Source organism: Pseudoliparis swirei, chromosome 16 (assembly GCF_029220125.1).
Source record: "Pseudoliparis swirei isolate HS2019 ecotype Mariana Trench chromosome 16, NWPU_hadal_v1, whole genome shotgun sequence".
Taxonomy (NCBI): domain Eukaryota; kingdom Metazoa; phylum Chordata; class Actinopteri; order Perciformes; family Liparidae; genus Pseudoliparis; species Pseudoliparis swirei.
This window is the reverse complement of record NC_079403.1, coordinates 25,084,651-25,100,394: the sequence shown is the minus strand read 5'-3', so window position 1 is coordinate 25,100,394 and position 15,744 is coordinate 25,084,651. Positions and strand designations below refer to the sequence as shown.

At 49.8% G+C, this 15,744-nt stretch overlaps 1 protein-coding gene across 1 annotated transcript in view; it reads right to left on the bottom strand.

Moving 5' to 3' along the window:
- Window positions 1–2,455: 2,455 nt before the first annotated feature.
- stk17a (serine/threonine kinase 17a) overlaps window positions 2,456–15,744 on the bottom strand; it is a 33,117-nt gene continuing 19,828 nt past the window's right edge. Inside the window, 3 exon segments of the mRNA XM_056433684.1 lie at window positions 2,456–2,556; window positions 4,324–4,352; window positions 4,725–4,936. Of these exon segments, the coding sequence (XP_056289659.1) occupies window positions 2,456–2,556; window positions 4,324–4,352; window positions 4,725–4,936 (342 nt within the window).

Sequence of the window (15,744 nt, the reverse complement as noted above, 5' to 3'; positions counted from 1 at the left end):
GGTACAGGCATTTCAACATTTATTTATTCATGACTTAGTTTTATGTCGGTGTACTTTGACCGTGTGTAATATGTGGAGTTGTCAATAAAGGTCTTTCTGCATTTCCCCTGCGCCTCACCTGTAGTCCTACGTTCCTCTTTCAGGAGCACAGCTGACAACACGGCTGTCAGAGAACCCGCTTACAGGCGTTCTTTAACATCAGGCGGAGATATTTTCTGACGTCGATCTTCCAGTCAGGAAGAAAACGTTTCAGAAGACACCTCAGAAAATGTTCGAGAATGAGGAACAATGTGTTTCTGATTTTATTTTCATTTTATTTTGGAGAGCGACAGGGAACGTCTCCGAGGTCGACCGATCGACGTGTTGGCGACCGCTGGTCTAGGAGATCCTACTTCTATTGTTGCCGATGTGTCTTCAATGTTACGCCGACCGAAAGGAGTCTCTTTCAAAGAAAGAATTGAATCGCTGCTGTTTCCCTGAGCACCGGCCGACTGAATACGCCTCTGTCGAAGCTGTATGACGTACTGAGACGCTTTTACGTCGATTAATTATGACAAGACCTGGAGGGGCGACTCCTCCCGGAAGCCATAGAGAATGCATTGAGCTCTGTTTTGTGAAAAAAATGGGTTTAACATTGGAGTCAATGGGAGAGGTCTGGGGCGATTTTCATTTCGCCCAAAGTCGCCCCAGAAGGGGCGGGGCCATTTGAAGCACGACTTTAGGCTGACTGAATGACTGTTACCTGATTGGACAATGACATACAGAGGCAGAGCAGACGTCTAGTGGTAGAATGCAACTTTTTTCTTTTCTTTTTTTTCTTTTTTCTTTTCCCCGAGGCAGTGCGTCGCCCCAATCGCCCTTATGGACAAGCCGCCCCTGGGTAGGGAGCTCCCAGCCCTGCAGGACACAGACCACACGATGCCTCAGGAGAACAGGATCCTAAAGGACTGCCATCATCAGCCTTCAGCCTGTTCACCCCGCTGCCTTCTGGAAGGCGGTACCGTAGGATCCGGTCTCGCACACAGAGACTGGAGAACAGTTTCTTCCCGAGAGCCATCAGGCTGCTCAATGGACACTGACACACGATCGACACTTTTGCACTCGACACTTTACACTCGTCACTTTACATACACTGTCACTTTCAGCCTGTACTTACACTACACTTTCTATTGCACTACCTGCTTTCACTTCCTGCTACTCCCATTTGTCTGTAGTCTAGTTATTATGTGTATTATATGTATATATGTTAGTATTATGTTCAGAGTTCTTGTACAGTGTGTATGTCATGTTATGTCATGTTATATTATGTTCGGCTATGGTAGTTGTTGTGTGGTGCCTTGTCCTAAGAATTTCAGTGCCCAGTCTGACCCTGTGTCATTCTGTGCATCTGACAATAAAAGACTTGACTTGACTTGACATGTATGATGTAATGAACATGTATGATGTAATGAACACGTATGATGTAATGAACATGTATGACATCATGAACATGCATGATGGAATGAACACGTATGACGTAATGAACACGTATGATGTAATGAACACGTATGATGTGATGAACACGTATGATGTAATGAACACGTATGATGTAATGAACACGCATGATGTAATGAACATGTATGACATCATGAACATGCATGATGGAATGAACACGTATGACGTAATGAACACGTATGATGTAATGAACACGTATGATGTAATGAACACGCATGATGTAATGAACACGCATGATGTAATGAACACGCATGATGTAATGCACACGTGACGTTCTGTCTGAGGTAAACTGTTGATGCTCCGAGTGAATCAGAGCTCCAGTGTGTCTCTCTCGGGCTTTTATTGTGAAAGGTAAGAAGAGGTTCTATGTTATAAAATGAGTAAATAAAATCTGTAGTAAATAAATAACTGGAGTCCCGACGTCTGGAGCCTGAAACCCCGACGGGGAGTTATACACATTACACACATCTGTTGTGACCACGACGTCCTCTTCAGTCGTCATGACGACGGAGTTCAAACCTTCAACGCTCTACTTCTCTCGGGCTGAAGAGGAAGAGGAAGAGGAAGAAGAGGCTCCAGACTGAAAGCTCCTGAGGAACTTCAAAGATTGTTTCCGCGAATGCGTTGAGGCTCTACAGAGGTCATGGGAGGTCACGTCCATGGAGGCGGAGCCTTAGATTGAGCCTTGTTGACAGTCGGGGTAAAAGGTCAAAGGTCACTGTACTAACTGGAGCTCCCTCAGTTCCTCCAGTTGAGAGAGGAAAGGAAAACTACAGAGGTGCCTCTACTGCAGTGATGCATCATGGGAGAAAAATGAGAGCAGGTCGGTATAACAAAAGCACGTGATTGCGACGTCTTAAATAAGGATCTGATACACGATGTTTGTGAATAAAGGGGAGGAGTCTGTGAATAAAGGGGAGGAGTCTGTGCAACCAGAGGGTTTCTTTCTGGCTCTCGGGGGTCAGCAGAGGAACTCCAGCGGGACCTCCTGCAGGCCGCCGAACGGCTCCTCGAACCTGAAGCGCTTGGAGATGGCCTCCATCATCTGAGGGGAGCCTCTAACTGGGAGGGGGGGGGGGTCCATCATCAGAGGGGAGCCTCTAACTGGGAGGGGGGGGGTCCATCATCAGAGGAGCCTCTAACTGGGAGGGTCCATCATCAGAGGGAGCCTCTAACTGGGAGGGGGTCCATCATCAGAGGAGCCTCTAACTGGGAGGGTCCATCATCTGAGGGGAGCCTCTAACTGGGAGGGGGGGGGGGTCCATCATCAGAGGGGAGCCTCTAACTGGGAGGGGGGGGGCCTCCATCATCTGAGGGGAGCCTCTAACTGGGGAACAGGAGAGCGATGCGTCATTAGTGGAGCAACAGGAGAGGACTCCATCTCCATAGAGGAGAGACAGAGAGACGACATGTGCGTGACAGAGAGAGAGAGGGGGGGGGGTCAAGGGAAAGGTCAAGTGAATATATATATATAGCATGTGGGCATACTTGTGCAGTAGCCTCTTTATATACATATAATTATTTTTTGATATTCATTTGCTAATATAAACAAGAACAAAAACAATAATAAGTAGAAATAAGAAGATTTGGCTCCTCCCCCTCCCCCCCCCATCATAGCATGAATAGTTCTCTACGTCAGCCATATATTCTCCTCCTCCTCCTCCTCCTCCTCCTCCTCCTCCTCCTCCTCCTCCTCCATCACCACCGCTCTGAATCATCCTCCCGCTGTCGGCGAGATGAAAGACGTCTCCGTCCCTCTGGAGGAAGAGAGAAAGCTTTCTGCTGCTCCTCCTCTGATGTGGAGCAGCAGAAACATCTCCTTTCCTCGGGTCAGATTTACCCTGGTGGTACATAAAGGTACTCCAGGGGGGATGTGAGATTTTTCACACACACACACACACTTAATTAGAGTGAGCAATGTGGCCATCAACATTCATGCAAACATCAATCGGGCTCGTTCCTGGAATAACTTTCTCAAATCCCGGAGAGTGTAATAATGCAGAGAACACACAACCCAACAGGTGTGTGTGTGTGTGTGTGTGTGTGTGTGTCCGTGACAGGGGAGCAGTTGATTCTGGGATTATCCTTTTTCATGAACAATGGCTGGGATTGGGATTACGGGCCGAGGGTGGGAGGGACCGGGCCGACTGGAGCGTTTAAAGGGCAATTATGGGATGTCCTCAACAGAACAGAGTGCATTGTGGGGCATCTGCTGCTAATGCACGAGCTACAGGGGGGTGACACCGTTCCTTTAAGGAACATGGAGGACATCAAGTAAAGGAAACATTGAAGGGGAACTCCCAGCGGGACAACTACAGACATCCAGAACCAGCAGCTCCAGAACCAGCAGCTCCAGAGGTCTGGACTCTGCTGGAGGCCTCAGCTGTCACCGTCTGTCTGTGCAGAGTTCATGAGCCACCGCTGATCCACAGTGGGTCAATACCCTCCAATCAACACAGACGCTCATCTGCCAGTGCGTGTGTGTGTGTGTGTGCGTGTGTGTGTGTGTGTCACTATGGTGAGGCACGCAGGCAAAATCCAATATGGCATGTGTAGGGAGAGACGAGGACAGGAAGAGATAGAGAGAGGAAAGTGAGAGGGTCCTTCTTCATCGGACACACACACAAACACACGCGCACACACACACACACTCTCTCTCTCTCTGTGGGAACCAGGTCAAGCATGGCCCAGACATTGAGATCAGTGGGACGAGATCAACAACTGCTCCGACTACTGTCAACACTGTGTGGTATCACGTGTGTGTGTGTGTGTGTGTGTGTGTGTGTGTGAATCCCACATACTGGGTCACACTGAGCTGCGCCTCAGTACTTCTGACGGCTGAGTCTTTCTCCAGAAGCCTGGGACACAGGAAACCCAACCCACCATGTTGGACAACTCAATCTGTGTGTGTGTGTGTGTCTTTGTGTATATATATATATATATATAGACACTCAAAAGGACACATACAAGTTCCATTGTTGGAATAGCTGGTGTTTGCTGGAGCGTTGAAGTGGAGCTCTGCAGGACTAACAAACCATGAGGCCCTTCAGCTTAGAGGGGGACACGGGTACTTCCTGTATCTATAGCCTATAGACTATAGAGTAGAATATAGTCTATAGACTATAGACTAAGTCTATAGACTATAGAGTATATTCTCCATGTCCAGAACCCGAGGCCCGGTGTGGTCACACGGTGCGTCCCGTTTAAGGTCGTTTCTGCTTCATACTCACAACTCCAGCACCAGCACCATCTCAGAGGCCGTCTCGTAGACCTGGTGCAGGTCCACCACGCGGCGGCTGGCCGTGGCGAGCTCCAGCACCGCAATCTCGTGGATGACCTCGCTCCGGCAGTCTTGGCCTTTCCGCCTCTTCCTCATGAACTTGGCGGCGTACTCGTGGCCCGAGGTCCTCTCCACGCACTTCCTGACCACAGCGAACTTCCCCTGGAAGAGAAGAGGAGGAGCGTCGGGTCGGGGATGCGAGCCGAGCTCCGGCTGTGCCGACGGGTATCGCCGTGGCCACGCAACGCAGATCTGTCTTCTGATTGGTCGAATGACTTCATGTGACTTTAAAATTGGTGATTTACTCTTTAAACCAAACTGAAATAGAACTACGAAACAAAAAGAGACTTTCAGTGATCCAGTAAATGCCCCATCAAGATGTACATCGAGTCCATAGGAAAGGTCCTTATGAATCCCACAATGCAACACTGCATTTTTTCACTTATTAACTCTACAGCATGGATGAACGTCTAGGATTAAAATGCATTTCAAGCCCCAAAAGTTTTGACTTCCCTATCTTAAATAACCCGCTAGCCCACTGCCCTTCCCTTTGACTCCGCCTCCCAGCACTCGGTGCCCAATCACGTGAAGCCAGGAAGAGAAATAACTCCGGTTATCCGAGAATGTCACAACTTTTCGGACGGTGTGATGGAGAGGAGCGCTCATGTGTCCGACTCCGGGAAATCGATTCACCAAACAATGATCCGCTGATTTACAGAAATCGCTTTTCCGATGTATGCTGTAAATATAAAGTTCTGTTGGGGCCCGATGGTTCCACGGTTTGGCCGCTTTGGAACATGTGGACTCTTCTTGGGGGTCTTTCTCAACACATGTTGGTGCCGATCCGATCCGTGACTGAGTGGTGAGATTAGTAGATTATCGTTATTAGAAATGGATCTGCTGCGCTGGTTCTGGAACACGGCTTCACAGACGGGTATCTGGGCCTAAAGACGTGGAGGCCGTCGGCCCCGTTGCTCTCGACTCTCCACCGCCGCTGCCTGACCCACTTGTCTCTCTGCCCAGGGGGAATCCTCTGAGATGTAGCCGGTGATTGAGATGAGCCCACATTGTGACTTCCCGTCTGGCAGGCGTCGGCACCCTGGCAGAACCCGACCGACCCACAGCCAAGACCCGCTCTGCCGGGCCAGGAACGGCCTCCCCTTCTCCTGTCGAAAAGGTGGCTGGGATTACTTGTGTTCAGTCTTGTTTTACGAGCTGGCAGAAGCGACTTGGTTTCTCCAGATTTAAGAAATAGAGAACATAGAAACGACATCTATCTGGTAGGGATGTGGTTCTGCCGACCTCTGCACAGAGAACCGGATCACAAGCCCGTCCCAGAGGGTCCACGACGTCCTCTACGGACCGATCCTAGCAGACCTTGAGCTCCTTTACCTTCAGGACGATACGCTGTCGTTTCCCTCTTATAAACTGTAGAGGAAAAAAACTGGAAAGACGAAACTCAGATGAAAAAGAGACTTCATCGGGTCAGAAACCGGCAGCTGAGGGTTCATGAACGCCCTGAGGAGACAGTTGCCGTGTCATCGCTAATCCAACCGTGGAAATATAGCGGAACAAGAATGAGTCCTAGCTTCTGGGAAAAGAAGCTAGGACTTCCTCGTCTCGGACTCAGTGTTTAATTGTATTAGTCTTTGGCTGAGATGCCTGAAGGTCCAAGGCTTCACATATTTAAAGTGTTTTTCCATCCCACCTTCGATAGGGCAGTCGACATCCCACTCAGGAAAGCTCTACATGTCTCAGCGACGCCGGGTCATTTTATCGGCGGCTAGAGTCAGAACCGATTCGAGTGGAGAACCAAATCTAATATGAAATGCTGTGAAGCTCAACAGGAAACATGATGTACTTCATATGGAGAGAGAGAGACAGGTAGCAGCAGGTGATGAAGAGGTCAACAGTGCATGGGCGACACGGTTTGAACTTTTAATATTGGAATAAACGCAGGATAACATGCAGTGGTGGAAGAACTCTATTGGAGTAAAAGTAGATTAATGCCACAGTGTAAAAATAAAAAAATTCACTCAAGGAATTGATGCTAAAGTACAAAAATATGAGCATCAAAGTATCCTTAAAGTACCACAAGTGAAAGTAATCATTCTGTAGAAATATACATCTTATGTTACGGGATTATAACCTCTGATGCATGAAGGTGTTTACGCCCTTAATGTTGCAGCTGGGGGAGGCGGAGCTTATTTCAATCCTGAAATGTTTGGTGGTCCATATGATTAAAAGGTGTGCACTTTAAATGCTAATGAGTTGTCAGATATTAAAGGTGCCAGAGTCCAATAAAAAGCATTCACATAGAGCTTGTGTGTCCCAATTGAACTCAAACACGAGTTATATTTGGGACTAGCTGCCTTATTATCTAGGAATGACAATAATTAACATCATTCTTTAATAAACCGCAGATAAGAGCAGGAAGAGGGCCGTGAATGGGATCTGAATGAAGAAGACTGTGGAGGCATCGGGGCCGGCAGCATGACGAAGGGCTTCATGCTCATGTGAGAGTCATGAGGCCAGCTGGGAGCGGCCGATTCCTCCAGCGCCCACAACCACGACGAGTCCTGGATTCATTCGACAAGTTCAAATTGCTCAACACCTAATTATATTAAAAAGGTGGACAACAGATGAAACTCTCTCTACATAGGACCGGTTGCCACGGCAGAAGTTTCAGTCGGCTGCAATCTGCAACGTCACCACTAGATGGTGCCGAGTAATGAAATACAGATCGCAACGTTCATGCGTCGCCAGGCTCGCGGCGGAGCGGACCTCGGCGCTCCGTGACCGTCCGGACCCCCTCGCGGTCCGGTGCTGGTGTGGACCGGGGATTAGAGACGAGGTTTAACGGCAGCTTTGTGGCTCAGTGTGTGTGTGTGTGTGTGTGTGAAAACAATACACAATGCAACTGGAAGCAGCCTTGACGTGTGTCACGTTGAACTGGAATGCGGAGCCAATATAATAACCATTAATGCAGTTATATTCGCTTATAAGAGTAACACGTTGTTCATAGATCTGGATACAGAACAGAAACAACAAGAAATTACATTTTACTTGAAGACATTCAAGATAAGTGAGGCTTCTGTCGGCTACACACGCTGGATCATGTTTCAGTTGGACTGGAGCCAGAAGGGTTTCAAAACCTGCATTCTCTCTCCTGACCACCAGGGGGCGACTCCTCTGGTTGTATAGAAGTCTATGCTTCATGTGTTAAAGCTGCATTATCTCTCCTGACCACCAGGGGGCTCCTCTGGTTGTATAGAAGTCTATGCGTCATGTGTTAAAGCTGCATTCTCTCTCCTGACCACCAGGTGACTCTTCTGGTTGTATAGAAGTCTAAGCTTTATGTGTTGAAGCTGTATTCTCTCTCCTGACCACCAGGGGGCGACTCCTCTGGTTGTATAGAAGTCTATGCTTCATGTGATAAAGCTGCATTCTCTCTCCTGACCACCAGGGGGCGACTCCTCTGGTTGTATAGAAGTCTATGCTTCATGTGTTAAAGCTGAATTCTCTCTCCTGACCACCAGGGGCTCCTCTGGTTGTATAGAAGTCTATGCTTCATGTGTTAAAGCTGAATTCTCTCTCCTGACCACCAGGGGGCTCCTCTGGTTGTATAGAAGTCTATAGAGTGACTCTACTTCTCTTGATGTATTCCCTCAGTAAACATGTAAACATGAGTTTACGTCTCAGTCTCTCGTCTCAAGTCTTCTTCTATACAGCGTGATGGACTCGGTGTCTGCTGTATCCATTCATAAATACAACGGAGGAGTTTATGATGAGGTTGTCGGTAAGAACTCAACATTCTTCCTGGATCTGGCTGCAGAACAGAAGAGGAAGACATGCCAGCGGCGTGTGTGATGACCAGGATGAGGGCGGAGGCTGCAGGCCTCGCTCCGACCGGACGGACAGACTCATCTGGACAGATTGTTCAGATCAATGAGTGGAACATGAAGCCGCCGGAGCTGTGGAGGCTTCTCTCACTGGGCCGCTAACGCATGTCAATGTTTCACTTGTCAGACTGACAGCGGTGTGTGTGTGTGTGTGGGGGGGGGGGGGTTGTGGGCACGGCCATGTTTAGTTTGGGGGGTCCGGGCCCTGCTCTTTAGAAACCACAGCCTCTTTCTAAAGCCGCCTCAGCACATTTCCAAAGCCAGCAGCCCCATTCACAGACGACACCCTGAAAGAGACGGCTGTGTGTGGACCTCCATCTCGTCTCTCTAACGTGAGGACCTCCATCTCGTCTCTAATGTGAGGACCTCCATCTCATCTCTCTAACGTGAGGACCTCCATCTCGTCTCTAATGTGAGGACCTCCATCTCGTCTCTCTAATGTGAGGACCTCCATCTCGTCTCTAATGTGAGGACCTCCATCTCGTCTCTCTAATGTGAGGACCTCCATCTCGTCTCTAATGTGAGGACCTCCATCTCGTCTCTAACGTGAGGACCTCCATCTCGTCTCTAATGTGAGGACCTCCATCTCGTCTCTAACGTGAGGACCTCCATCTCGTCTCTCTAACGTGAGGACCTCCATCTCGTCTCTAATGTGAGGACCTCCATCTCGTCTCTCTAACGTGAGGACCTCCATCTCGTCTCTAACGTGAGGACCTCCATCTCGTCTCTAATGTGAGGACCTCCATCTCGTCTCTAATGTGAGGACCTCCATCTCGTCTCTAATGTGAGGACCTCCATCTCGTCTCTCTAACGTGAGGACCTCCATCTCGTCTCTAATGTGAGGACCTCCATCTCGTCTCTCTAACGTGAGGACCTCCATCTCGTCTCTCTAACGTGAGGACCTCCATCTCGTCTCTAATGTGAGGACCTCCATCTCGTCTCTCTAACGTGAGGACCTCCATCTCGTCTCTAACGTGAGGACCTCCATCTCGTCTCTAATGTGAGGACCTCCATCTCGTCTCTCTAATGTGAGGACCTCCATCTCGTCTCTAATGTGAGGACCTCCATCTCGTCTCTAATGTGAGGACCTCCATCTCGTCTCTAACGTGAGGACCTCCATCTCGTCTCTAACGTGAGGACCTCCATCTCGTCTCTCTAACGTGAGGACCTCCATCTCGTCTCTAATGTGAGGACCTCCATCTCGTCTCTAACGTGAGGACCTCCATCTCGTCTCTAATGTGAGGACCTCCATCTCGTCTCTCTAATGTGAGGACCTCCATCTCGTCTCTAATGTGAGGACCTCCATCTCGTCTCTAATGTGAGGACCTCCATCTCGTCTCTAATGTGAGGACCTCCATCTCGTCTCTAATGTGAGGACCTCCATCTCGTCTCTAATGTGAGGACCTCCATCTCGTCTCTAACGTGAGGACCTCCATCTCGTCTCTAATGTGAGGACCTCCATCTCGTCTCTAATGTGAGGACCTCCATCTCGTCTCTCTAATGTGAGGACCTCCATCTCGTCTCTAATGTGAGGACCTCCATCTCGTCTCTAATGTGAGGACCTCCATCTCGTCTCTAACGTGAGGACCTCCATCTCGTCTCTAACGTGAGGACCTCCATCTCGTCTCTAATGTGAGGACCTCCATCTCGTCTCTCTAATGTGAGGACCTCCATCTCGTCTCTAATGTGAGACCTCCATCTCGTCTCTCTAATGTGAGGACCTCCATCTCGTCTCTAATGTGAGGACCTCCATCTCGTCTCTAACGTGAGGACCTCCATCTCGTCTCTCTAACGTGAGGACCTCCATCTCGTCTCTAATGTGAGGACCTCCATCTCGTCTCTCTAATGTGAGGACCTCCATCTCGTCTCTCTAATGAGGACCTCCATCTCGTCTCTAATGAGGACCTCCATCTCGTCTCTAATGTGAGGACCTCCATCTCGTCTCTCTAATGTGAGGACCTCCATCTCGTCTCTAATGTGAGGACCTCCATCTCGTCTCTCTAATGTGAGGACCTCCATCTCTCTCTAATGTGAGGACCTCCATCTCGTCTCTCTAATGAGGACCTCCATCTCGTCTCTAATGAGGACCTCCATCTCGTCTCTAACGTGAGGACCTCCATCTCGTCTCTAATGTGAGGACCTCCATCTCGTCTCTCTAATGTGAGGACCTCCATCTCGTCTCTAATGTGAGGACCTCCATCTCGTCTCTAATGTGAGGACCTCCATCTCGTCTCTAATGTGAGGACCTCCATCTCGTCTCTCTAATGTGAGGACCTCCATCTCGTCTCTAATGTGAGGACCTCCATCTCGTCTCTCTAATGTGAGGACCTCCATCTCGTCTCTCTAATGTGAGGACCTCCATCTCTCTCTAATGAGGACCTCCATCTCGTCTCTAATGTGAGGACCTCCATCTCGTCTCTAACGTGAGGACCTCCATCTCGTCTCTAACGTGAGGACCTCCATCTCGTCTCTAATGTGAGGACCTCCATCTCGTCTCTAATGAGGACCTCCATCTCGTCTCTAATGTGAGGACCTCCATCTCGTCTCTCTAATGTGAGGACCTCCATCTCGTCTCTCTAATGTGAGGACCTCCATCTCGTCTCTCTAATGTGAGGACCTCCATCTCGTCTCTCTAATGTGAGGACCTCCATCTCGTCTCTCTAATGTGAGGACCTCCATCTCGTCTCTAATGTGAGGACCTCCATCTCGTCTCTCTAATGTGAGGACCTCCATCTCGTCTCTAATGTGAGGACCTCCATCTCGTCTCTCTAATGTGAGGACCTCCATCTCGTCTCTAATGTGAGGACCTCCATCTCGTCTCTCTAATGTGAGGACCTCCATCTCGTCTCTAATGTGAGGACCTCCATCTCGTCTCTAATGTGAGGACCTCCATCTCGTCTCTAATGTGAGGACCTCCATCTCGTCTCTAATGTGAGGACCTCCATCTCGTCTCTCTAACGTGAGGACCTCCATCTCGTCTCTAATGTGAGGACCTCCATCTGCCTCTCTAATGTGAGGACCTCCATCTCGTCTCTCTAACGTGAGGACCTCCATCTCGTCTCTAATGTGAGGACCTCCATCTCGTCTCTAACGAGGACCTCCATCTGTCTCTAACGTGAGGACCTCCATCTCGTCTCTAATGTGAGGACCTCCATCTCGTCTCTAACGTGAGGACCTCCATCTCGTCTCTAATGTGAGGACCTCCATCTCGTCTCTAACGTGAGGACCTCCATCTCGTCTCTCTAACGTGAGGACCTCCATCTCGTCTCTAACGTGAGGACCTCCATCTCGTCTCTAACGTGAGGACCTCCATCTCGTCTCTCTAATGTGAGAACCTCCATCTCGTCTCTCTAACGTGAGGACCTCCATCTCGTCTCTAACGTGAGGACCTCCATCTCGTCTCTAATGTGAGGACCTCCATCTCGTCTCTAACGTGAGGACCTCCATCTCTCTCTAATGTGAGGACCTCCATCTCTCTAATGTGAGGACCTCCATCTCGTCTCTCTAATGTGAGGACCTCCATCTCGTCTCTAATGTGAGGACCTCCATCTCGTCTCTAATGTGAGGACCTCCATCTCGTCTCTAACGTGAGGACCTCCATCTCGTCTCTCTAACGTGAGGACCTCCATATCGTCTCTAATGTGAGGACCTCCATCTCGTCTCTAATGTGAGGACCTCCATCTCTCTCTAACGTGAGGACCTCCATCTCGTCTCTCTAATGTGAGGACCTCCATCTCGTCTCTAACGTGAGGACCTCCATCTCGTCTCTAACGTGAGGACCTCCATCTCGTCTCTAACGTGAGGACCTCCATCTCGTCTCTAATGTGAGGACCTCCATCTCGTCTCTAACGTGAGGACCTCCATCTCGTCTCTAACGTGAGGACCTCCATCTCGTCTCTCTAATGTGAGGACCTCCATCTCGTCTCTCTAATGTGAGGACCTCCATCTCGTCTCTAACGTGAGGACCTCCATCTCGTCTCTAATGTGAGGACCTCCATCTCGTCTCTCTAATGAGGACCTCCATCTCGTCTCTAACGTGAGGACCTCCATCTCGTCTCTCTAACGTGAGGACCTCCATCTCGTCTCTCTAATGTGAGGACCTCCATCTCGTCTCTCTAACGTGAGGACCTCCATCTCGTCTCTCTAATGTGAGGACCTCCATCTCGTCTCTCTAATGTGAGGACCTCCATCTCGTCTCTAATGTGAGGACCTCCATCTCGTCTCTCTAACGTGAGGACCTCCATCTCGTCTCTAATGTGAGGACCTCCATCTCGTCTCTCTAATGTGAGGACCTCCATCTCGTCTCTAATGTGAGGACCTCCATCTCGTCTCTCTAACGTGAGGACCTCCATCTCGTCTCTCTAACGTGAGGACCTCCATCTCGTCTCTAATGTGAGGACCTCCATCTCGTCTCTCTAATGTGAGGACCTCCATCTCGTCTCTCTAACGTGAGGACCTCCATCTCGTCTCTCTAATGTGAGGACCTCCATCTCGTCTCTCTAACGTGAGGACCTCCATCTCGTCTCTAATGTGAGGACCTCCATCTCGTCTCTCTAATGTGAGGACCTCCATCTCGTCTCTCTAATGTGAGGACCTCCATCTCGTCTCTCTAACATGAGGACCTCCATCTCGTCTCTAACGTGAGGACCTCCATCTCGTCTCTCTAATGTGAGGACCTCCATATCGTCTCTAATGTGAGGACCTCCATCTCGTCTCTAATGTGAGGACCTCCATCTCGTCTCTAATGTGAGGACCTCCATCTCGTCTCTAACGTGAGGACCTCCATCTCGTCTCTAACGTGAGGACCTCCATCTCGTCTCTAATGTGAGGACCTCCATCTCGTCTCTCTAACGTGAGGACCTCCATCTCGTCTCTCTAACGTGAGGACCTCCATCTCGTCTCTAATGTGAGGACCGCCATCTCGTCTCTAACGTGAGGACCTCCATCTCGTCTCTAACGTGAGGACCTCCATCTCGTCTCTAATGTGAGGACCTCCATCTCGTCTCTAACGTGAGGACCTCCATCTCGTCTCTAACGTGAGGACCTCCATCTCGTCTCTCTAATGTGAGGACCTCCATCTCGTCTCTAATGTGAGGACCTCCATCTCGTCTCTAATGTGAGGACCTCCATCTCGTCTCTCTAACGTGAGGACCTCCATCTCGTCTCTAATGTGAGGACCTCCATCTCGTCTCTCTAACGTGAGGACCTCCATCTCGTCTCTAATGTGAGGACCTCCATCTCGTCTCTCTAATGTGAGGACCTCCATCTCGTCTCTCTAACGTGAGGACCTCCATCTCGTCTCTAATGTGAGGACCTCCATCTCGTCTCTCTAATGTGAGGACCTCCATCTCGTCTCTCTAACGTGAGGACCTCCATCTCGTCTCTAATGTGAGGACCTCCATCTCGTCTCTAACGTGAGGACCTCCATCTCGTCTCTAATGTGAGGACCTCCATCTCGTCTCTCTAATGTGAGGACCTCCATCTCGTCTCTAATGTGAGGACCTCCATCTCGTCTCTAATGTGAGGACCTCCATCTCGTCTCTCTAACGTGAGGACCTCCATCTCGTCTCTCTAATGTGAGGACCTCCATCTCGTCTCTCTAACGTGAGGACCTCCATCTCGTCTCTCTAACGTGAGGACCTCCATCTCGTCTCTCTAACGTGAGGACCTCCATCTCGTCTCTAATGTGAGGACCTCCATCTCGTCTCTCTAACGTGAGGACCTCCATCTCGTCTCTAATGAGGACCTCCATCTCGTCTCTAATGTGAGGACCTCCATCTCGTCTCTCTAACGTGAGGACCTCCATCTCGTCTCTCTAATGTGAGGACCTCCATCTCGTCTCTAACGTGAGGACCTCCATCTCGTCTCTCTAACGTGAGGACCTCCATCTCGTCTCTCTAATGTGAGGACCTCCATCTCGTCTCTCTAACGTGAGGACCTCCATCTCGTCTCTCTAATGTGAGGACCTCCATCTCGTCTCTCTAACGTGAGGACCTCCATCTCGTCTCTCTAATGTGAGGACCTCCATCTCGTCTCTAACGTGAGGACCTCCATCTCGTCTCTCTAACGTGAGGACCTCCATCTCGTCTCTAACGTGAGGACCTCCATCTCGTCTCTAATGTGAGGACCTCCATCTCGTCTCTCTAACGTGAGGACCTCCATCTCGTCTCTCTAATGTGAGGACCTCCATCTCGTCTCTAATGTGAGGACCTCCATCTCGTCTCTAACGTGAGGACCTCCATCTCGTCTCTAACGTGAGGACCTCCATCTCGTCTCTAACGTGAGGACCTCCATCTCGTCTCTAACGTGAGGACCTCCATCTCGTCTCTCTAACGTGAGGACCTCCATCTCGTCTCTCTAATGTGAGGACCTCCATCTCGTCTCTAACGTGAGGACCTCCATCTCGTCTCTAATGTGAGGACCTCCATCTCGTCTCTAACGTGAGGACCTCCATCTCGTCTCTCTAATGTGAGGACCTCCATCTCGTCTCTCTAACGTGAGGACCTCCATCTCGTCTCTAACGTGAGGACCTCCATCTCGTCTCTAACGTGAGGACCTCCATCTCGTCTCTCTAATGTGAGGACCTCCATCTCGTCTCTAACGTGAGGACCTCCATCTCGTCTCTCTAATGTGAGGACCTCCATCTCGTCTCTCTAACGTGAGGACCTCCATCTCGTCTCTCTAATGTGAGGACCTCCATCTCGTCTCTAACGTGAGGACCTCCATCTCGTCTCTCTAATGTGAGGACCTCCATCTCGTCTCTAACGTGAGGACCTCCATCTCGTCTCTCTAATGTGAGGACCTCCATCTCGTCTCTCTAATGTGAGGACCTCCATCTCGTCTCTCTAATGTGAGGACCTCCATCTCGTCTCTAACGTGAGGACCTCCATCTCGTCTCTCTAACGTGAGGACCTCCATCTCGTCTCTCTAATGTGAGGACCTCCATCTCGTCTCTCTAATGTGAGGACCTCCATCTCGTCTCTAACGTGAGGACCTCCATCTCGTCTCTCTAATGTGAGGACCTCCATCTCGTCTCTCTAATGTGAGGACCTCCATCTCGTCTCTAAT